The sequence below is a fragment of the Drosophila sechellia genome, chromosome X (assembly GCF_004382195.2).
Source record: "Drosophila sechellia strain sech25 chromosome X, ASM438219v1, whole genome shotgun sequence".
NCBI lineage: Eukaryota > Metazoa > Arthropoda > Insecta > Diptera > Drosophilidae > Drosophila > Drosophila sechellia.
The window spans coordinates 11,931,549-11,955,066 of NC_045954.1; the positions used below are offsets into that span (position 1 = coordinate 11,931,549).

The 23,518-nt window shown below is 39.8% G+C and overlaps 1 protein-coding gene across 3 annotated transcripts in view; it reads left to right on the forward strand.

The window, feature by feature from the left end:
• LOC6620202 (teneurin-a) overlaps window positions 1-23,518 on the forward strand; it is a 195,902-nt gene that overhangs the window by 57,828 nt on the left and 114,556 nt on the right. Inside the window, exons 4-6 of one of the 3 annotated variants that reach the window (XM_032726421.1) lie at window positions 280-877; window positions 2,415-3,197; window positions 3,737-3,806. In XM_032726421.1, the coding sequence (XP_032582312.1) occupies window positions 553-877; window positions 2,415-3,197; window positions 3,737-3,806 (1,178 nt within the window). In that variant the 5' untranslated portion in view covers window positions 280-552. Of the gene's footprint in view, window positions 1-279; window positions 878-2,414; window positions 3,198-3,736; window positions 3,807-10,305; window positions 10,888-23,518 lie in introns of those variants that run through there. The other 2 variants (XM_032726422.1, XM_032726423.1) reach the window with 2 other exon arrangements.

Consider the following 23,518-nt stretch of genomic DNA (forward strand, 5'->3'; position numbering starts at 1 on the left):
AGATCATAGATTTTCCATGCCTCACTAAACTTGTTTCTGTAATCGATGGTGGGCATCGCTGGTTTTGTTGGGCAATGGTAAATGGGAATGGTATGTCCTCCTCCTGCAATTGCTATTAAGTTCACTTTACGTCCAGAAGTCAAAGTGAAAGTACCGGGGAGGGTGTTTTGGATATATGTATGTATATGCCCTGGTACCGGCTGCTATTTATTTTCATTTTCGTGCATTTATGGCTTTATCTTCCACTCTGCTGACACTTTGTCGTTTTTATCGTTTCAGCGTTAATTCGGTTAAGCACTTAAAGCAAACTGAGGTCCACATGGACTGGCAGTTGGCCAGCCGGAGCTGGAGCGATGCTGCGTTGACAGGAGCCACATCATCGTCATCAACATCATCATCATCGGCATCTTGGGCAACGGCAGCGTGCTCATCAAGAACCATTGGAGGAGCACAGACCGCTGGACAAATTGCACCTGCCTAGTCTGAGTCGACCACATCCGGATTGGATTTGCCATTTATCCGGAAAGCTACCACATCGAGAGCAGGGCCATCATGTCCAGCAGTCACTCCGGAACAATTGGCCGTAAACGCGTGGGCAGCGGCAGTGCGGCCGGCAGTGAATATTACTACGCATCCGGCGGACTGGGATCCGCGAACGGTGGCGGCAGCGGTGGCGGGGAGCAACTGCGTCGACAGCGTTCCGCCGAGTGGCACAGTCACGGTCGTCACGGTCATGGCCTGAGTCATGGACTGGGTCATGGCATGGGTCACGGCTACGGGAGCAGCAGCGAGGATGAGTACCAGAACACCGGACAGGCGACGGCATTCGATACCCAACTGCTCGCCCAGCTGCTGCTGCAGAGTCAGCAATTGGCAAGTGAGTACCACGGCTAATACACTCGAAGAAATGCATTTTAAAGCCTTTTATAACACACAAAGAACACCAAATCAATCGTTTCAGAAATGTTGTACTTTTCTAGGTTGAAGAAAGTGTAATGCAGTCAGCAAGTATTAGGGATTTAAAATTATAGTTGGGATATGTATTTAGGTATATTTTTCTAACCAGTGTAATCCGTTGGGTTTTCTTGGGTTGAATGTTACGAACCAAATGCGATTTACCAGTCGGCCAGGCTAGTAAATATTCATTATTTTATTTAATTGAATTATTCAGCTGCCGCAACTGTGTCGAGGATGTCGGAATAACCAACTAACCGACTGGCTTAGGTCCTGCCACACAAATCGATTCCAATTGCTGGCCATTGAAATCGAGCTGGCCAAGATGCTGAGATACATTTTGAGGAGAGGCGGGATACGGGGGGCACTCCTGACATTTCCCTGATTGAATTCACTAAATCGCCCGATGTAAACGATGGGCCACAGTAAAGGTAGCTTACAGGGAAACGCAAGCTACAATTAAAAAAAAAGAACTTGTTATTTAACTCTTATTAATAAATGCATATCAGTTTTAGATTTCTTATTTATTCAGTTGAACTTATTTTTCAATGAAATAAGCTTGAGTGCATCTACTTTTTATGATGGCAAGATTGTTGCACATTTTTCCTTTAAAGTAAAAGCCCTTTTACACGTACATAAAGCGCAATGGATCGCAAAACGGTTGTTTAAGTGCGAGTTTTCACTGTACTTTGACAGCACTGCGATGGCAGCACCGCGAACGTCAGCAGTGTGCAATTCAATTACAATCAAGTTGGCAGCGCCGGCCTAATGGCCGATACAATGGTACATCCTCTCTGATATTACACCACCCATAGCCCGACCACCCACCGCCCACCGCTTTTCCGCTCAATTTTCCAACACCCCCTCCCCCCAAACTCCACTTCCAGTTATCCCGCAGCGAACTTAATCGAAGCATAAAACGCAAATCGCAGCGACTTCAGCGGGGAAAATGCTCTTTTTACGGGTCGCCTGCATTTGTTTCGTTTCGTTTTATTGTCTGTTAATATTTAATGCAATTTACGATTCATTTTTTACAACCTAATAACGCTCGGACGGGCGCGACGATTTCTCGCAAATTGTTTGCCGGCCGTTACTCTTGCGGGAAAAGTGAAAAGCCAGCTTTTCCCCCACCATCTACGCAACTTACCAGTTGCGCAATTTCACAGTTTCGCAATTTTCACGCAACAAAACAATCAGAATCCGACATCCTGTGGCCTGGAAATTGTAAATGTTTGATCGCAGTATAGACATGAAAACCTTAAATAAATACAATTATGGATTCTCTAGGGTCAAACAGGGAAGTTGGGTTCCATAGAATCAATCAATGAAGTCATCAATTAGTTACAGAAATAAATAAGAATACTCTACTCTATACTCTATACTCTATACCATAGAATACCCTATAAATATATATATTGAATTTTCATTCACGTTGCTTTTGAATTTTTGCATATTCGCAGGCATGGAGCATTATAACTCAGACTGTGAGCCGGATTACTTGAGGCAGCGCGATCGTCACCAGGATGAGGACACGCCCCTGGGCGATGCCCCGCCCACCGTGGCCGCCGCCCCCGAGGTGACCTATGCGCAGCCGCACCAGCAGCGCTCCTCGATGGCGGGGTCACCACTGAAGGTGTCCACCGTTTCGGCGGGCAAATACCAATCGAATGCCAATCTGGGCCTGTTTCCCAACAGCAGCAGCAGCGGCGGCAGTAGTGTGCAGAATGGAGTCGCCGCTCACACGCCGCGCAGCACAAATCCCTTCCTGAACGGCTCATCCAAGTTTGCCGGCGAGGATGGCGGCCTGGAAAATATCAATATGCTGAAGCCATCGGCCTCTTCCTCGACGGCGGCGACCTCGAGCATTCGCAGCAGCCATCGCAATCGCAATGCATTGAATCGCCTCAGTGGCATGACCAGTTCCAGCAGCGATTCACAGACCCACCACCAGCAACAGCAGCAACAGCAGATTGCTGCAGTTAAGCAGCAGCAGCAAATGCTGCCGCCGGAGGACAGCGGCGATGATGAATTCGTCCTGGGTCTGGGTTCCCTCGAATTGGGCAACTGCAGCAGCGGAGGGGAGTCGGAGGAACCGCCGCCGGAACCGGCGCCACCAGAAATCCCGCCGCGCACCCAATCCCTACTCATGTCCCTTCGCAAGCACTCCGACTACAAGCTGAAGTACGAGGAGAAGGGTGACCAGAAGCACGAGGAGTTCATCCCCACCAGTCAGCTGCAGAAGGGTGAGTTCAGCTCCAAAAAGGGTTCAGTTCAGGCTGGAAACAGATGCCTATCTTAATAAACCTAACTTAAATCAGTATTGAAAGATGATTTTTTAATCATATAAGCCAAATTACACAGTACTCTCAAGTACTCAAGTACTCATTATCAAATGTTTCAAATCATATTCAAATGCCCTCAATTGATTTGATTTTCAGAAATCAAATCATACCTTAACTAGCAATTTAACTTGTAACCGCAGATTTTATTTGAAATAAAGAAGGAAAAATTGCCCAACTAGGCAAGGAAATAGAAACACTGGGAAATTGCAGCAAATCCCTTAAGCTTTAAGTCCCAAGCTTTTTAGTACAACTCTGTAAGCTTGCTATGTTTTTCGAAATGAGGAAAGCTTTTCGTCCTGTGGCAAAGTAAACCTTTAACAGAATTTTCGGCTTACTTACATTTATGTTAGTGCTTAAAGCTTAGGACAAGTTTTAAAAGCTCCTTTACCATATGGAAAATATTAACTACATTCTATTTTATTTTCTGCTATTTCTTACAGACTATATACTCAGCGATAACCTCCGTTCAGATCAGCAACTTAAGCCTATATCACCAGGCGACTCAAATGGGTAAGTGCAGTTCATAGTTTATTAAAAAATATATTTCGCAATAGGTGGAACTTTGACATTCAGGGGAATAAACCATATTTAAATGACTTATCTTATGTTAAAATGATTATATCTTGCATTAATAAGTAAGCTTCAACTTGTTTAAACGTATTTCAATATAGAACAAAATGATTTAATTCATAAGCTGTGACTGCAATATTCCTTTTCGGGACATCAAGAGCTTAATCTGATTTAACCCGTTCTTTTTCTTCGGATTATTCACCCTGTGTGCTGTATTTCTGTCATCGAAACTCGACTTAAATCCATCAAGTGAAATTTTTGGGGTAACCAAAGTGGAGTTTTCTTTTCGCATTCGGAAAGACAGAAGCATATTGGATAAAAACAGCGCCGAAGGAACCTCCACATTGTCAACGTTTGCCCTCTAATCTCCGGCTGGACTATGGAACTCTTTGAAGCTCATGTTACCCGAAGCCCGGCCAGACAAAAAAAAAACAGATGCACTGGGAAAAATCGGAAGTAATAGTTAGTTAAATTCAAAAAGGGGTTCCATATATAAAGTTTTGCATCCTTTATAAGTTATTAGAACAACCCAGTCAATTCGCTGACACAACTTCCTTTTAACTACAGCTATTGCAAATGAAGTGTCTATGGGATTTGCATGGGGATGTTTTTTCCAGTGCACCGGAAGTGCGGTGTAAAATGAAGCTCGTTCCATGTTAACGGCAATTACATTCGCAAAATGGTTTCGCATTGGCATACGTGTTCGCCGGATCGCAGTTTGTTTGTTTATCGTGTCCGTCAGTCTATCGGTTCGGTTCTCCGTCTCAGTTGGGCGCTCCAGCTCCATCTCCGACTCCTGCGGCCTTTCCCGCTTTTCCGGGGTTTTCCGCAGTCTCGTATCTCATCTACAAGTGCAGCTCCATTGTAATCCCGGGCAGATGTGGAGACACCAAAGCCGCAGCGCCAAACTTCAAAATGGCTGCCTTTGGTGGCCATTGGATTCGCCTTTTTTGTCCCTCAGTTTTCCGGAGGGGCGACCCTATTCGCCCGCAGACCCTTCTACTCCTGCACTCTCCGACCGTTTTCCCCCTCCCCCCAACCCATCTGGCGAAAAGATGTCCGTAGCATTTTGCGGTTTTGTAAGCGGCTTTCGCATCGCATTTTGTTTGTTCTGCTCCTCTGGATTTCTCGTCCTTCAGGCGGCCTCTTTGTGTATGTGTGTGTGTGTGTGTCTGTCTCCTGCCACGCCCTCTGGTTTATCCACCGCCCCCGCAGCAGGCATTTACCCCCCGATTTTCCCACCTGCCACCTGATGCTCCAGTTCCAGTTCCATTGGCTGTGTGCAGCATAATTAAAGAACTCGCTTGGAGATTACGTGGTTTTATAGGTTTAACCATTGCCATTGGATTCCCTCGTCCTCGCAGCTTGTCGGCAGGACTTGGTATTTCTTGCACATTTTGGTGGATTTTCCAAAAACGGTGAAAGCCTGCAGGGGGAAAAGGAGGAAAAGCGGAAGAGGCGGGAAAGGGTTTCAGGTAGCCGAAAGTTTCCACCGCAAGACAGACGCTAATGTTACAGCTAATGATTGCGAAGCTCCTGGAGCTGCAGGAGTAGTTCCTCGAGCATCGGATATTCCACTGAATGGAATGAAAACCATGGGCCACAAACAATGGCAGCGGCTTAAAAAGTGAGAAAAGTGAGTGAGTGAGTGAGTGAGTGAGTGGCAGTGGAGGGAACCAGTGGATTTTCTGGGCGGGAGACAAGATATAGTCAAGTGGTTTGTTTACACTAAATTACTGCAATACGCAGGGGGGCTAAAATAAGAGAGTCTTAATTTTGTGGAGATTTCTGGACGGTTAATTATGTCAGGTGTAAGTAAGATATAGAACGAAAAGGAGACAGGTATTTTTTTTTGAAAAAAGAGCTCGAAAGTTGTTGAAGTTCTGAGAAGGCTGTTCACTTAAATGATTAAATGATTGATTAAAAAAGCGCCTTTAAATTATTAAATCGATCAAAGGAAGCAAATCTAACATTGATCGAAGGGAGTACATTTCCAAAGGCGTCTACATTTAATACAAGCTTTAATGCTGCTTACTGCCAAGATAAACTCAACAGCTAGACACACAAAGGACCCTCTTTTGGCTTTTGGGTCTGAGTTTGGTGGGAACAATCCATAATGGCCTGGCCAAAAGATGAGAGATTATCGTGGGCTGACCGAGCGTAGTACATGGCATATTCTATTAATGTGGGGATCATGAAAGTTTTTACAACTAAAACCGGATTGGAATTGGCAATTTCATGGTTCGAGTGCAGTGCCGCAGGAAGAGAGCTGCCATTTTTATGGCACATTCGTGAGCTTATTGTAATGAATTGCCTCGGATTTTTCCGCCCCTCCGTTTACCGCCAGCTTCAATACACATATGTATATATATATATTTTTTTTTATCTCTCCCTAAAAGGGGGAGTGGCATGTGGAGCATGTGGCATTTGCTGTAATCATAATTTTATGTCCGTCTAAGTAGCTGCGCATGACGACTGTCAACGACACGGCCTTTATCCTGACCCACTCCCACTTTTCGAACCCCGCAACATTATCCTGCACCATAAAAAAAGGCAGACTTCATGGCAAATAAATTGGATAGATAATGTATCAAAAATTGTGTTAAAAAGATGTATTTCATTAAATAAGATTTCTATTTATAGGAAGAATTTATATATAAATTGAATTTTTATAAATTAACAACTGTTTCAACCCTTCATTTGAATAAGTTTCGAAAGTGGGTATACTATTTTCTGCGAGTGTAGCAAGCATGTTCACATCCTGTCAGCCAGAGTCTTAAGCTGTCTGCCACACGTTGTGGTTGCCACAAATGCGAAGGACATGAAATGGCGAGAGTCCTGCAACAGTTAGCGGTCAATTGACTGCACTGGGGCGGTCATACGGGCCAGTTGTCTTTGGCAGATCTGGGTCTGAACTGTCGGCCAAAGCGGATGACAGTCAGTAAGCAAAAGCGACAGATCCCAAAAATAAAACTTCAAATGCTAAAATTTGTATATATCGTTAGTTCTATAAACAATTTAATGGAATCCATGAAATTAAATGGATTTAAAAGAGCATCATGAATATCAACTGGCTGATTTTCTTGGCACATCGTTAACGAGTGATCATTGAATGTGGTAAAATGTTGAAGGTGAAGTCGAAGATGCCCATGATCGCTGACAGTCGAAGATATATGATGGGAATTAATAAAACAAGCGTAAACACTTAAAAGGCGCTCCACACCGAATTGACTCAATCGTTTTTTGCCTCGTTTTTTTTTTGGAATAATGGTAGGGGCAGTGATTTAAAAACAACCAAAAAACCTTTCCAACGCCCTCGCACTTTTGTTCGTTGAATGAGTCAGTAATTGAGTGAGTGTCTTGCTGAGTGACTGGTTCGGGTTTTCACTTCTACGGATTTGTTTGTCAGAAAATGAGATCTCAGAATCATCTGAGATTCTGAAAAACGGGGATTTGAACCTTCAAATACCTTGAATGGATATAAAATAAGAAACTGAATACCAGATTTTTAAGCAACTATATTTTAAAGTCAACTTATCTTACAAAATCGAATTCGATTTGTTTCCTAGCTGAAGAAACGAGATTCAGCCACTCAATCTTTAGGTAATGTGATCTCCTAAACCGTGAAGAAATCCAACAATATGAACATTGTGGTATACCACAAAAGACACGGCAAAGAACGGGTATCAAAGGCGAGTAAAACGAACAGACTAATTGAAAACAATCATTAAACAGAAACTGAGACCTGGACTGCGAAGTGGTTGTCTGGGGCGCCCGTTTATGTGTATCACTTAATTATAACTGTACACACACACATCCGCCAGGCGATATAGCATCCATAAGATACAGATACAAACGCTGTGGGATGCCGCTTCGGTTTGCTTATCCACTTCATTAAAGGAGTTGAAAAGGTGGCAGGGCAAACAAATGGACGGTACATATATCGTACATGGTATGTGGTATATGTGGATGGATGGATGGATGGATGGATGGATGGCTGGATGGTTGGATAGTAGGGATCGGGAACTGGCGCTGGCCAGAGAATATGCCCAAAAGCAGTAGGAGTTGACCGCGAAGACGTCCCACTGAGTTGGGTTCTTCACTTTTTTCGGACCCTCGGAAGGCAACCTTCCCGAAGACCTTCGTCAGCTCACTTCTTTATTAATTAGGCATTTTTTTTTTGGAGCTTTGTAAATCTGCGATTTCGGCGCCCTTCCTTTCGCCGGCGCTCATAATTTCGCGTAATTATGCTCAATTGTTTAATTGTCGACTGATTTGGCTTAATTGAATTTGTCTCTGGATGTCAAAACAAAGTTGAAAGTTCAATCGGGGGCGAAAATGTGCTGGCTGTGGGAACTCGAAACGGAAATCGTTGACATTTTCAACCGGAGGTTAAATTAACCAAACCACGTGATTTGGATGTACATGTTCAACTTAATGAGTTGAAAATATTGTAAGCATTTAAAACAAATCCAATAACAATGGAACTTTCAATTGTATTAATATAACTGAGTATTTAAATTGAAAATGGTTGTGCTATGATATTATTCTAAGCGTTGAATAATAATCATAAACGTAAGCTGAAACAAAATGCAGTGCAGTTTCAATTTTCATTGATCGTTATGGCTTTCCATTGAATTGCCTTGATGAATGGTTGAAAGTTCTCCATTACTTTCAATCTAGCTTACGGTAGATATATATCCATATCCACCAGCCGTAACGGATCAGCTTACCACTAACAAATGGCCAACTATCAACCATATGAAAAGCAACAACAATGCGGGCCCACGCAACACAAGCAACAACAAACAAAATAATAGGAAAATTTGAAAATATATGTTTTCTTGCTTTTCCTTTCCCTCAAGTGGCGCTGACGAAAAAAAAAACTGGAGTGAGATCCCATCACTCATGGGAAATTCATAAATTCACGCCGACGACTATGCAATTAATCTGCTGCTGGTGCACTGAAAGAAATGGATTCATTTCGAGCATTTTTGAGATTGAAAATTTTGAATATACCAAAAAAATTAGTTTTGATAATTAGAGAGACATGCAGTTTCACTGGTAGCATGGTGATTGTATAAATGACTGCATAATTTTTCGCAGTGCACTGTACATTTCACCACCTCTCTTTCTGCTGCTGTCTCTTTCGTTTTTACGCGCATGCGCGACAGCTGTTGACAGCGACGCCAGCAGCGCAGTCGCCGCCCGCTGAGTCCGTTGATTGACCTTATTATTATTGTTTTTGTTTCGTTTTTTTCTTGTTTCTTGGCTGTGAGAAATGTTGTAACTGTTCTCCGAATATTCGTTGTATTTCCAAGTCCAAGTGTCACGTTACAATAGTCATTTATAACACACCTCTTTTAATTTGGTGTAATTAATCTTTGCATGCGCACAGGCATCAAAAATCACACAGAGCTTAAAAATGCAAAATACGAGAAACCAAAATATTAAGATATTATGATAAAAACCAAAACATTATGGCAAAGCCAAAAAAATGCGATAAAAATGCAAATCCATCAACAAGTTGTTTCCGAAAAATAGCCAAGTTAGCAACCTATTTTTGGATGCTGTTATAAGAGTAACGCGTATAACTGTTATACAAAAAGGATAAGCAAGAGAACAAGGAAAGAGTAAATCTAGCGCGACAAAAGAGAGTCAGGAATAGTTGTAAGAGTAAAGTAAATAGTTACATAAAACATAAAGCGAGCAAAGGGCATAAATTTACTACAGATAATGTATAAGAAACTCCTTGAATTGGCTGAAAGCTTAAAATTGTTAATATTAACAAAAATAATATTGCAACTGGACTTTTATTAGAGCCGAGAAATATAAACATAAGTTAATACTACAGTGCATGAATAAATAAAACGTAAAATTGAATAGAATGAATGACTTTTACGGTTGGTCAACTCTTGGAAGTTGTCGTTCTTATATTGCTTTTAAATTTAAATTTACTTAATAAATAAGAACATGAAACAGCTGTTCGAGAAACAAAATTTAATAGTTAAATTAATAACAGTTAATAACAACAATAACAAAGTGCAAGGGAACAACAGAAACCTGTGGCGGCTAACAGAATGTTAAGTGGAATCCTGTTTACCCATGTTAATGCCCACCAATGTTTACCAACAGACTGTTAAGCAAGAGAGAGCCAAACACTCTCTCAATTTCTCTCGCATAAAACGCAACGCTATCAGCCATATCGCGCTGTCCCTTTCCCTACCACACGCTCCACGATTGCATCCTGCGTTTTATCACAACATTCGTCGCGCGTGAGAGCCAAAGAGCGGCGTCGTAAGAGCGGAGAGTGACCGTTTTGGGCCGCCAGCAAAAATACAACGCCAGCGAGAGAGCACAAACCTCGGCGTTTTCGGACTGGCCACACTTAGGCAAATGCAAGCGACGGAAACCGGAAACAGTGCGATTTCAGTCGTCGTATTCGCCGACTCAGCTCCAACTCGAACGGTTCTTTCGCGGCCGTTTACCGCTACTCTTCGGGTGTTTGTGTTTTTTTTTATGCGGCTCCGTGTAAGCGCGTACAAATCATTACTGCCTCTCGCTCGCACACGTGTGTGTAACGGCGTCCCCCGTGTTTGTGTACGTGTGCGTGAGCCTGTGTGTTTTTGCGGAACATTTGTTGTTGCTTTCAATTTGTTACTGCCCCTTTTAATTTCTCCATATTTTCGATTTTATGTCCCGTTCGAATTTGGTTTTAATCAATTCTTGTTTTTTGTGTCGTCCTCTTTTTTTTCAAGTGCTAAAGTGTAAAAGTCAACAAATACGAAAGAAGATAACGAAAAACACAAATAAAACGCAAAACACAACAAAACCACTGAGAAAATGCAAGTTTCTTGAAACAAAACATCAATGTGAAACGGATTACAATCACTGAGAGCAGCATCTTTATTTGGATAAAAAACGAAAAGCATATAGAAAAGCCAAAAGCGCACGAGATAGAAAAACAACAACTGGATTGCAAGTGCATTTGCAATTACTTTGGAAAAAACAACAACAAAATGTAGGTCACCTCTTATAAACAAAAGGGAAAAAAAGAAATGCAAAAACATTTCCTTTTTCCTTGGCCCAAAAAAAAAATGTCGCAAACTGTGAAATAATCATATCATAATCATCAACAACAACTTTGTGCAATGTTACGCTTTACTATTATTCTAACGGTGTTTTCTCGGCCCATCCTTTTTCAGTCCGCCATTCGCTTTTGTTATTTCTGCAAATTGCCAAAAATGCAAATGCAAACGAAAAGAGAAGAAGCGCGAGGATAGGGAAAGCGTGCAAAAACATGAAAAAACATTCTATACGTTATGGGGAAAACATAGGAATAATAAATAACCAGTGTAATCACTGGACAACACTACACAATGAAAACATGCGATATGCAATTTAATATTTATGAAATCGATTTCACGTTGTATTTCTAGAAACAACAGAAGTGCACTTTTCCTAGTTTATAATTGTTGACCAACTTTAACAGCTAAACAAATTAGAGATTGTAACTAATATTTTGAAAGAAGTACTCTTAATAAAATGCAATTCAATTTTACAAGGATAACTAAACAATGTTGTAAATGAAGTAAATGAGATTTTCTACAAATTTCCTATCTTTTGAGTCTATTGAATATAAAAGAAAAACCACTTAGTAGAACAAATGTTAAAACTAAACAAATAATATTACAAATGTAAATATCTGAGATTTAAAAATTTTAAAAATTAGCAAGTGGAATAATTTTTAGCCTTCATTCCAAAATATTCAATTAATAATGCTTCAGATAAATAAAATCCAACGTAATATACATTGTTGACTAAAAGATACATAGTAGAATTAATAGCGTTAGTAAACTGCCACAGAATAAAAAATATTTTTTAATACGACAGCAACTGTAAACCCAAATTAGCAAACAAATAACCATTAACTAACAGTAAACCCATATTTTGACAACTTGAAACACTTTGACATCCTTTAAACACATTTTGTGTAAAAGTGCCAGACTTTTTGATGGCGGAACTACTTGCAGCAAGAAACAAAAAAAAAAAAAAACAAGAAAACATTAGCCAAAGTGCCAACATAGTTAATAATTTATATTCATTAGTTCTTGTGCTTGGTGTTTAATGTTTTTTCTTCGGCTCGAAAATGTTGCTCAATTTGTGCGCCGGTTTGTTTATTTTCCAATGCCTTACAGTTTGACGTTTTTGCCGTTTTTATTTATTATTTTTTTTTTGCACATATGTTTAATGGACAAACGCAAATGGTTATTGCCATGGCTCATGTGTATTTTTTCCTATTTTTTCTACAACTCCGCCATGTGTTCTCAAAATGTATCTTAATATCTTTGTATCTTTGGCCATCGCTGGCATCCGCGATCTTCGCCGCTTGTGGCCATAAATCAATGCCGTCGGCAATCAGCGAATGGATTTATAGGCATATAGAGTCTATATACCCCGCCGATCTTGAGTACGAAGAATAGTTCCCTGGCAGCCCCTTATTTTACCCCTTTTCTTCTGCCATTTATATGGTGAAGTGAGTCGTGGTGTTTTGCAATTAAGCAAATTGTTGAAAGAGTCCGAAAACAATCGACTCAATCAGCTGAAGTTTTCTTAATATTAAGCTTAATTGAATGTCATATTTGTGGCCCATAAATTAAAAATTAGGAAGGAAAGGGTTAAAAAGGCTTGATTTTTGCTGCAATAAACAGTTCGTAACGTTTGAAGGCAAATTTCCCTAAGATACAAGTAGACAAATGAAAAACTATTTACTTTTTGCATCGGGAATATGGAAAATTGTTGTGGAAAGAAATCAGTGAAGGAAGTTTGAAGAATAGGTTGTTTTAATAGCATTCAAAAGGATAAAAAAATGTTTTTACATACTGGACATGCGTTAGAAGAAGCTTCTCCAAAATTCTCGTAAGTTTTAAGATCGTTCTTAACCAATTTGAAATATCAATTTCAATCGTGATCTTCTCAGGTTTCCCGAAAATGATACACAAATCCCTAGGAATTCCAACAGCTGTTTTATTTTCTGTTTCTTTTTGTCTTGATGCGCCGTTGCCGCTTTTCTGGGGCAATAAAATCGGGAGAAGGTCGCTTACAGCTTATGCTATATAGGGTATATAACCTGCTTGAAAAGTGCAGAAATCCAAAATCCTGCTCTTACACCCCCGCATCTTTATCAGTTCTTCTCTTTCTCTGCTCCTTTATCGTTTCGCAAATGTGCCGCACAGCTGTTGTCAGTTTAACGCCACGGAAAGGAAAATGTATCTCATGGATGCAGCCAAGTATCTCGAGCTACCTGTGCCCGGATTAAACGCTGAGAAAGGGCTCCTTTAGAATTTGAAATTGTATCTGAGGCACACCAGATGTATTTGTATCTCCAGATGAAAGAGAACACTCAATAAAGTGCCGCAGAATATTTTTTACTCAGTCTTAGATTCAATAAAGAAATTATATTTCTAGATATTTATGATAATTTAAAACGCTCGAATCGAAAAGTGTACACATTATTATCACCCATAAAGACCATTTTTGCTTACTTAACTTTATAAATACTAATTTACCTGATATATCTTACCGTGCGAGCTGATTAAATGATTTACATTTTCTTGTAAATAATCCAATTGCATCTTATGTTGCCTTAAACTCTTTAGATGTAAGTGGCAGATAATTAAGGCGATTAACCTTCTGCATTAGTTACATCTACTCCCTGATTAAGCCATAGAAAATCGAGCGCACAAATTGATATTGTATTCAAAACATAAGTACAAGTATCTGCATCTCCAGCTGGCGACAGTATAATTTTACTCAAGTGCGCAAATTAGTGCAGCGAATATGTCAAATGTGTTGACTGACAGACAGACAGTACGCGGCATGAGTGTATGTACGGCCCTGTGTATCTGTTCGTTGCAAATTGTTATAGTTATGGATACAAGGGAACCGAAATAGCTGGATTTTGAGGGCTTGCTGCGGCGGCAGCCACTTGAGATGATTTATGATGCCAGTCAGCCCGATTCTCCGGCTCCTCGCACAAGTGCAGACAGCAAAAATAACAATCCAAAAAGGTTTTGCCATTGATAGCAGGCAGGCAGGCAGGCAGCCTCAGTCAGCAGCCTCTCGGATAAATTCTGAAACTGTGGAACTCGGGATCTCTGGAACCCAGAAAAACGGGCCCTAAGACCATGATGCTGCACAAAAACCCAAGGAAGAGGAAACACGGAGAAAAACACGGAAGGCGGGGAGGTTTCCTTTTTTTTCGTATTTCATTTTACTTAGTTGAAGGTGTGAAGCACACCGGGCCAAAACCTTGAATTGAAAAATTCCCAAAACAAAAATATGCCTGCAAAAATATGTGCAAATTGCACTGCCCAAAAATAGGGTCATAAACTAAAGAAACTGTCAAAAGTCCTTATGCAATCGAATACGAGACTATTAAGCGGAACATTTTAATCAAATTTTAATCATAGAATCGAATCGTATTCTATATTTTATTGGCAACTCCGTTGGTAAAAGTAATCATTACATAGTCTATAAATTCTATACTATCCACTAGGCAATCGAACTTCTCAATTGTTAGGTTAGCAATAAATTATTTATGTTTTTGTCTCAGTGTTTCTTGTATAAGTAAATCAAAAACAAAGCTGCCGAGGAGCTTGGCAACAATGACGCGGCTAAAAAAGCAGCAGATGTAGCCAAAGAAAAGAAGGCTGTTTCGGTTCGGTTTGGTTTGGCCAAGAAGGAGTAGAATCTTTGGTCCAGCGGCGTTGGCTGGTTTGGTCATTACCGTCATGCCTTGTCATAGACAACATCGTTTATTTTCCAAACACTCGAGGTGTGCTCCATCCTCTCGAGTCGCCTCCAAAACCGTTTTCACACCTCTCGCCCGAATATTGTTTTTTTTTATACATTTCTCTACATTTTTCTATATTTTTACCTGTGTGAATCAGCACAACTGGTTGGCTGCTTTGCCTTGGAAAGACGAAAGATGGAAAATACTTGAATGATTTCGCGATGTTCTTGTTGATTTTGCATTTACACAACACTACAGGAACGTCTAAGGAAACGACGGAGAGAGCTGGATTTATTTTCCATAATTATTGGAAATTTATGCAGCAAGTTGCCAATGAGACAAACAAACCATAAATCCACACAAATCGCTTCCAAATGAATTGGAGCGTGTGGAAAATGGTAGGGCATTGGTGTTGAATGGTGATAAAGGGTGCAATCGTAAATCGTAAATCTTCCGAAGACAGAGCAGCGACACCAAAATCGAAATTGCTTTTCCCGGAGACCAATTAAACGAAATTCTAGATCGAAATCAAATCAAAATGTAATCAAATCGAGTAATAATATCAGCTCGAGCTGTGAAGTGCAATTGAAAGTTTGGAAATTTGATAAGCCAGTGTGTATTTTGGATTGGCAAACGTAAAGAGTGGCAGGCGAGAAAGGATAAGGAGACTTTTACGTGGCGAACCTGTTGAGGAAAAAGGGCGAACAAGGAGCTAATTTGCCAGGCGTGTTTAGCATTTAAGCATTTCGAGTGCGAGTGGGGCAATGTCGGCGGTGTGGGAAAATGCTGGTGGAAAAGTGCCACTCGAGAAGTCAAGTGGCTGTGGCTGCTGTGTGTTTTTCGCCTGCTTCTCAAGACGTTGCAGGCAAATCGCTGGCAGGAGCTCGCAGTAAAAACAAACCGAAGAGAAACGCAGGCGGCATAATTAAATTTCAAGTTTCACATTCCCAGCTCAGCATCCTGTCGCGAAAAATCTAGAGCCAAATAAATATATATCTACATACCTACATATATATATTTGCAGCGGATTTAAAGGCTGACAAGAAAAAGCTTTTGCTGCACAAAATAGTGCGCGGAAAACTCATTAAATGACAGCGTTGCATTTTCCAGAGTTGCCAAACTTCCACTAATGCCACTACTTAACTAGGGCTGCCGCCGCCGCTCGACAAATTCCCTGTCCGCTCGGCTTTAAAAACGGGGCCAACTAATTGGATGGCCAAAGCAGGCTTAATTCAATTCCAGTTGCATATAGCTAGCTGAATTGACAGTCAGCACAGTACAACACTGGCTGGAAAAGTGCACTAGCTAAAAGAAATGGTATAGTGTCAAGATATCATTTCAAATAGTTTTGATAACTAATATTTGAAAATATATGTAACTTTACAATATTTGCGAAGAAGAAACATTACTTTGCCGCAAAATTGGCCGCTTAACAACACTGCCAGGGCCATGAAAACGCACTTGGTAGTATAAATCACCGGCGGAAAAAACGAAATCCAACAAAACGTTGCAATTATTTTGTTGAACTTTTCCAAGGAAATAATTCTCGTGCGCCTTAAATCATTTTCCTTTGGTGGCTTGTGTTTTATGGCCCGTTGGTTTATTGTTTCTTAAAATGTATAAAAATAAATGAGCTAAATTGTTGCCTCCTTCTACGCTGAAGTGATTTGCCTTTCCCCCGGTGCCAGGAAAATAAAAAAAAACGAAGAAGCTGAAACAAAATATGCCTGGCCAAATTTTTCACATTTTATGGGCAATGTTTTTTCTTTTTTTTTTGTTAGGTTTGAAGCTCTGAGCGTGACTTTGGTTTTGATAATTTTTATTTTGCAACGTACACGCGTGTTTGTTTACGTATATACGTACATACATAAGTATACCATTGCATATTTATGACTGAAAATATATTATGCGTATAATTGTTGTTGCCTCGTCGCCAAGTTTTCGCTTTTGGTTTCCCTTTTGCACCTTTGCGTCGTTTTGTTGAATCAATTACAGGCAAAAAAAAAAAAAAAAAACAGCGAAAGAAAAAAAAACTAAGGGAAAATGTAAGGAAAAGCTGGGAAAACAGGGGCAGAAAATAGAAAGCAGGCAGACAGGCTGGCAAAAATGGCAAATTATGGCACCCCAGAGATGCGCGATAAAAGCCCATTTACTTAAACTGAATATTTATTATTCCTGTCGCTGCCACCTACTCCCCTAAAAATACATATATAAAACGTATATATATGTATGTATACGCCTCTTTTAGACGTACTTTCTACCGACTTTTCGCCCATTTCCCATGCAAAACGTTTGACTTCTTCCTTTTAGCCTTCTTCATACGCCGCGAGTTTTTCATTTCCTCCCAAAAACTTGGGGTGTCATAAAGTTTGGCCCCACCAAAGTTTGATTGAATTGTGTGCGGGGACTTGGATGGGAAAAATCTGCCGGAAAAAAGAGGATCGCCGAAATGAAGATGGGTTGAAATTGAGGCTGGCATTAGGTATTGAATGTTTATAAATCAAACACGCAGTCATGGCTTTTTATAAAGATTTCAGAAACGAATGCTGAAGTTTTATTGCATTAAGATATATTCCTTCAGGAATTTCAGTTTGTTTTAAATATAAAGTTTTTGTTAGGTTTCGAAAACATAAAACTGATTCAAAGCTGAAATGAAACCATTCAACGTAATAAAACATGGTAATTAATCCGTTAAATCATATCAAGATACAAGCATTTATGAACACTTTAGATTCCAATTCAAAAGGGAACAGAGTAACAAAAGGTTTATATTATTTAATTGAAATAGTTGTTTTGGTTTTAATATAAGATATTCTTCTTCTCTTTCACCCATTAAATAGTGTTTGCTCTTTTCTTTTTGCCAAAGTAGTAATAATAGATTTAATTAATGACGATTTTTTCTCGCTGTGTTGGGGGATCCCTACGCGGATCGTATTACCGAAACCTTTTGTGCGAGATCTTTTGATTAGAACCCGATTCCAGTTGTGTTGATGCCCGCAGCTGAATTCGCCAAGAATTCGATACTCTACGCATTAAACCCAATGAAATTCGAGTGCAGAAAGAAAGCACCGAAAAAAGCCAACAAAGCCAAATAAATATAAAGAAATTAATGAAGTAAATGATAGCTGGCGAGGGCAACGAAAATTCTCATATATTTATATATATTTATACATATAAGCAAGGAGCAAGGAACCTAACCAAACCAAACCGAAGTGTTTCATAATTTTCGAATTCTAAGCGCCGCCGCCGTCGCCATCGAAAATTCCGATAAGCAGCCCCCAACGAGCAGACACAAAACAAAAAAAAAGATACAGTTCCCCAAAGTAAGAGGGAAAAATTAAATAATTTATGTTTTATGTGGCACAGGAAGCGTTGCCTTCTGGGGGTTGTTCCCAAATAAAATAAAATAAAATAGACAAGAGCGAGGAGCTCCGTTCGAGCACTCAAGTGATTTAGGAAGTGTTTGTCTGCGTTACGCTTGGTTAGTTGATAAAAATCAGTCGACGCTTTTGTATTCTTTTGGCGTGGTTCTTTCAAAACCCACCGCCCACCTCACCCATGGCGCGAACAGGGCGTGGCCAAAAAAAAAGGCGCAATGGAAGAGGGTTTTATGTATGGCCCTTGTCTGAGTCATGGTCGCCGCTTAATTGCATCGACTAAATTGCATTTTAAGCTCTCCGCGTTTCGTTAATTTCTGCAACATTCGTGATGATTTATAATGGCCACGCCCACAACGCCCTCTTCTGAGTCATATATTAGCCAGAGCAATCGCCTTTTCAAGGGGCCTCAAAACTCGTATCTGTGAGATACGATTTTATCTGGTTTTACTCTGGTTACTGGAAATAGTAACTAAATGTAATATATTTTCATATATTTTAAAGCGTAGTGCTTATTTTACGTAAGATAAAACCTAACAATTCTAAGATTTAAGTTGCCTCTGAAAAGATCTCTTCAGATTGTATCTGTAAGTTCTCGTCTTCTCAGTTCGTGATTGCATTATTGCGTGCCAAATATGAATCAAAGACAGAACGTATCCACAAGATACTCTACTCTCGTCCACTTCCTGTGCGGTTTTCGGTGTGGAGCGCAGTTTAAAGTGCCATTAACCCACAATTGCACAAAAGCCAAGATATACACAATCTATGGTTCTTTACTTATTTTTTTCCCTAGTTTTCCTCGTTTCTTTTTTTCCACTTTTGGGTTCGGTTAATTGCAAGTTTGGCCCGCTGCTGCGTGTCAAAATATCATTTTGTGTGTTAGATACATTTACGGTTCGAGCTGTTCTTTTGGGATGGCCATTAATTGTCGTTGGCCTGTCATTTTGCGGTACGAATCTGTGGCTAAATATGTGCCCCCCACCCGCTCTATCTACCTGAATCGCCCAGATTCGTTGATTATCCAGATACGGATGGGCTGTGACAACATTTTCAATACTTTTTGTGCCTGGCTTTGGTTGGGCACCGGGGTGGATTATTTTCTATTTACACGATTTGCAGGGATGAAAATCGCTCGTTGGCATCGCGACCAGCTGCCAGAAAAGACAGGATATATAGTTCTACACACACACACACACACAAATGCACACAAGGATTCTGCAGGACACCTTTGTCGCGATAAATTTGAAATAATTTGATGCGTCTTGTTTTATTTGACAGCCAACAAATTCGTGGTGCCCAAGGGACTTTGGAATCAACCCGGTACCGCCAATGTAAACATTTCGGCCGGCAATTAAAAGGACCTTCCATTTCTTTTTCGTCCTGCTGTAGGGAAATTCAATTTGTAGATTAAAATGTACTCCCTCGTTTCAGTTTCTGTGTCTGTTTGTTTTGTTTTGTTTTCGGATATTTTCGCCGTAATAGCCACGTGAGTTAGTCCTTCGTGCTCGAGGAAAAATGTTCAATTAAAAACTAAACGAAATCGTAATTTGTATCGGTCAATATATATAGGGTTTTATTTGGGGAGGTGCAGGCAGGAATGAATTAAGGAATTAGCTGAGCATTAAAATGGGGTGGAATGTGGTGGGGGATTCCCCACAGGGCAGATTGATTAAAATTGATTGAGCGTCTATGCAAATCAATTTGGGGATTATGTCGAGGAAATGGCATTGGAAAGCGGATAAACAAAAGAAATAATGAACAAAAACCCTGGGACAAAGTAAACAAAAATATTTTTAGAAGATATAGTGTGTAGGCAATGAGTTGAATAAATTGAGCTTGATAAAGGAATAGATCTTCATTTTAAAACGCTTAGGAATAATTAAAAGCTTAAGCGTTTTCAATAAAATCAGGCTAAAAATATTAAAGATACACTTTAAAATCTAAATTCTTGCCATCTATTTATGTATCAATCGACTGTGAAATTTGTTTTATGCTGAATAAATCATCAAGCGGCAAGACGGCATTAAGTGTTCTTTTATTGCCCAGGAAGATACTTTTGAACCCTTTGCGATTTGAACTTTTATATTGCTCTTCGCTTAACTTTCGCCCCATCCCCTTGGTTCTTTTAATATTTGCATTATAAGCACTTTAAACCATTTAAACTTGCACTGGCCTCCCTTTTGCGCCCTTGGATAATGCGCTAAAAAAAAGTTTACAAAAAAAAAATCAAGTAAAATTCGAAAAGGGAAAAAATCGCATTACAAGAAAAAGTAAGGCAGAATGGAAAAAGGGTGAAAAATGCAATTTCCGCACAGACGCACACATTTTCCGGCCAACACAGTGCACATACATATATTGAAATATATATTTATATAAATATATATATATAGTATATTTATATAGAATGAGATAGAGGAAGCGAGCGCGCGAATGGGAAAACTCAATTTCCAAACTAAATTCAACTAAGAAAAAAATATGTATTGTGTGTGTGCGTGTGCAAGAAAAAAAAATTGTGAAAATTGTATTTGGCAAACGCATTAAACTTTCATTTTTCTGTCAGGCCAAGGATAACACACACACACACAGTAGTGGCAAGGCGCCGCAAATGCAAAACCCAAAATAAAGAAAAAAAAAATGGAGAAAAGTACGGGAAAATGAGGAAAATGCAGCCGGAGAAGATATTTGAAAATCAAAGCGAAAGTTCTCAGCTTTTGTCTGTCCGCAGGACTTATCCTTCCACGGCAAACTTTGCTTAGCTCCATCTATCTATATATATATATATATATATAATACATATATATGTATATAGTAGCCCAATCTCCCTGTCGCTGCGCCGAAAAACTTTTGTCATGAATTGAGGCTGGGGAAATGTGCGAGAAAAACACATCAAAGCAATCAAAAAGTGACGCCAGAGCAATTGAAAACTTTTCGCATGAAAAAAAAAAAACAAATTCCAGCCGAAAAACAAAGAAAAAAAGGACAGAAATTACCAAAAAAAAAAAATAAAGAAAAAAACTAAAACAAAAAGCGGAAGATGAGGAAGGAATAGAAAATGCAACGCATCAATGCATTTTCCGATGGTCGAAATCAAAAGCTAAAGAGTCAATTGCCAAACCCATTTTCCCGCCCCCTTTTTCCGCCCAGTTAATGGCTTTGTTTGCCATGGCCATCAGCCAAGAAAAAAAAAAAAAGATAAGAAAAAAAATAGAAAAAGAAGCCGAGCGCCAGAGAAATGCAACTCAAATAATGAGCCACCGAATTTCGAATGTACATATATATAAATTCTTCTTAATGCTCCTATTTTTGGCCAACTTGTGTTCAACTTAAATAATTTGCGCATAAAATATAATTTAATGCTGATGCCCAGCTCCTTCCATCAGAACTTGTTTGCTTGCCAGAAATTGCGGGCTTTATGGCACCATAGCTTAGGCGAAAACGAGGTCAAATACAATGCGGACGCGTGCCAATGTGAGTCTCAATTTGGCAGCCAACTGTAGCGGCTATATAGTATGAGATCCAACTGGTGTTGCATCCGGAGTGGGTTACACCCCTCCCCCCCTTTGGAAATCCAAGGAAAAGCCCAACGCCCACCACCCATCGCCCCAGAAAGCTAACCAACCACCCACACTCAACCCTCAGCAAGGAATGCATTTCGCCAGGCGATGAGATTTTGCCGCTGAACAATATTTCATAAAGCTGAAAAAACTTGTGAGCGCGAGCAAAATGCCTTGGCTGCAATAAATGCAGCTCACAGAATTTTCAAGGCGGTTGGTAACATTTCGAGAGCTGCTTCTACCGAGATTGATTCTGGCTAAATCCATAAGTTTAACTGCACCTTATGTGTTAGCGGCTGAGCTACTCAATTTAATTAAATGGAATTCATTACAGCAATATATTAACTAGGCTATTAACTAGATCATTGTGTTCCCCTATAACTCTCACCCTTATAAAGATGAGATCACTTCCATAACTTCAGCATGCTGTGGAATGTTTCGTTGAGGTTTTCGAAGTGAGTTATGTCCACTTGGTAACCCCTATTTCACTCACCATATCTACCAATGGAGTCTAGACTACCTATCTAGTCATTGAGATGCAGAGAAAGAAAATGCTGGTGTGTTGTAAAAAGAGCAAAAGATTTCCTGGCGATTTAAAACACTATCAAATAAATGTGGAGATACAAATAAATATACAAGCATAGATATATTTATAATTTATTTAATATCTAAGATACAACTGATACTTGTCGCAATTTCTCTCAGTTTGTGTCTGTTTTGTCATTTTGTGCACTCTAGATCACAGATATGTATCTGTATCTATTGCAGCCGTGTCTCGAGCTCTTGGGTTCAGCGCTTTGTTGTTCCCGTATTTAAGTAGCAAATGATTAGCTTCAATTGGCTTCAATTGCATATGGGCTTAATGCCCAAATTGATACGTAGAATAGCGAAGAAATCTCCAAAGCTTCGCCTATCCTCTCAGCTCATTTCACCAGCAAGTTTGTAAGATTGTTTTGTTTGTTTTTCTTTATTTTTTGTATTTTTTGCCTTTCTGAGGCCAGATAAAAAGCGAAACCCTACGCTCGATGTCTGTCTTATTTTCTATCTCAATCGTTTTGATGGGATAAGTAGTTGGGCGACAGAGGGTTAAAGGAAAGGGTATGCTGCTGCGGGGTTAAGCAGCTCACATCACGCACATTCATTTCAAGTAGCTTCACTTTCAGCAGTTTTTAAGAGAGAGCGTCTGAGCCGATTGAAGTGTCTGGCAAGTTAAATCATTTGGAAATTTGAGGGTTTTCTTGACTTGATTCACCATTTTGGCGAAAAATGAAATACCCCCTTTACCCAGCCAGCCCCCTTCTCAAGTTTTACCAAAGCATCTTCGGCTTTCTTAACTTGGCTTATACCGAATTTTAGTTGGGCTGAAACAAGAAGACACAAAAGTTTCGCCGACTCAAGTTTGACTTTTATTTTCGTAGCTCTCAGTTATTGGGTGTGCAAATATTTGCTTCATTATTGGCCAACTGACTTCCTTAATAATGAGTATATCCAACTCGAGTTAAAGTTTACTTTTTCCATATTTTCATTTAGTTATTTTAAACTAATTTCATTAACTTTCGTAGTTCTTTTCAATAGTATTTCAGTTATTAACCTTATCAGTTCATGATTATTTAGAAAGTTTCCCATCTGTTTGCTTGTGATTTTGAAGAAATTACCCATGATCTTAAAATGCCACAAATACGTGTAAGTCTTGCCACATTGTTGGCCCCAAAATCCATGCACAAATATTTGTAAAATGCCGTAATTGCTGAGATTATTCAGTTTGTTTATTATTTCGCCCATATTTATCTTGTGCCGCCCCGCAGAATGCAGCCGCATTCCTACGTTAAATATTTTTAATGATTTGTTCAATTTAAGCGCATGTTTGTTTGTTTTTTGGGCACGGGGCATTCGGCACTGCAACGGAGCATGTCCGTGACCTTTGTC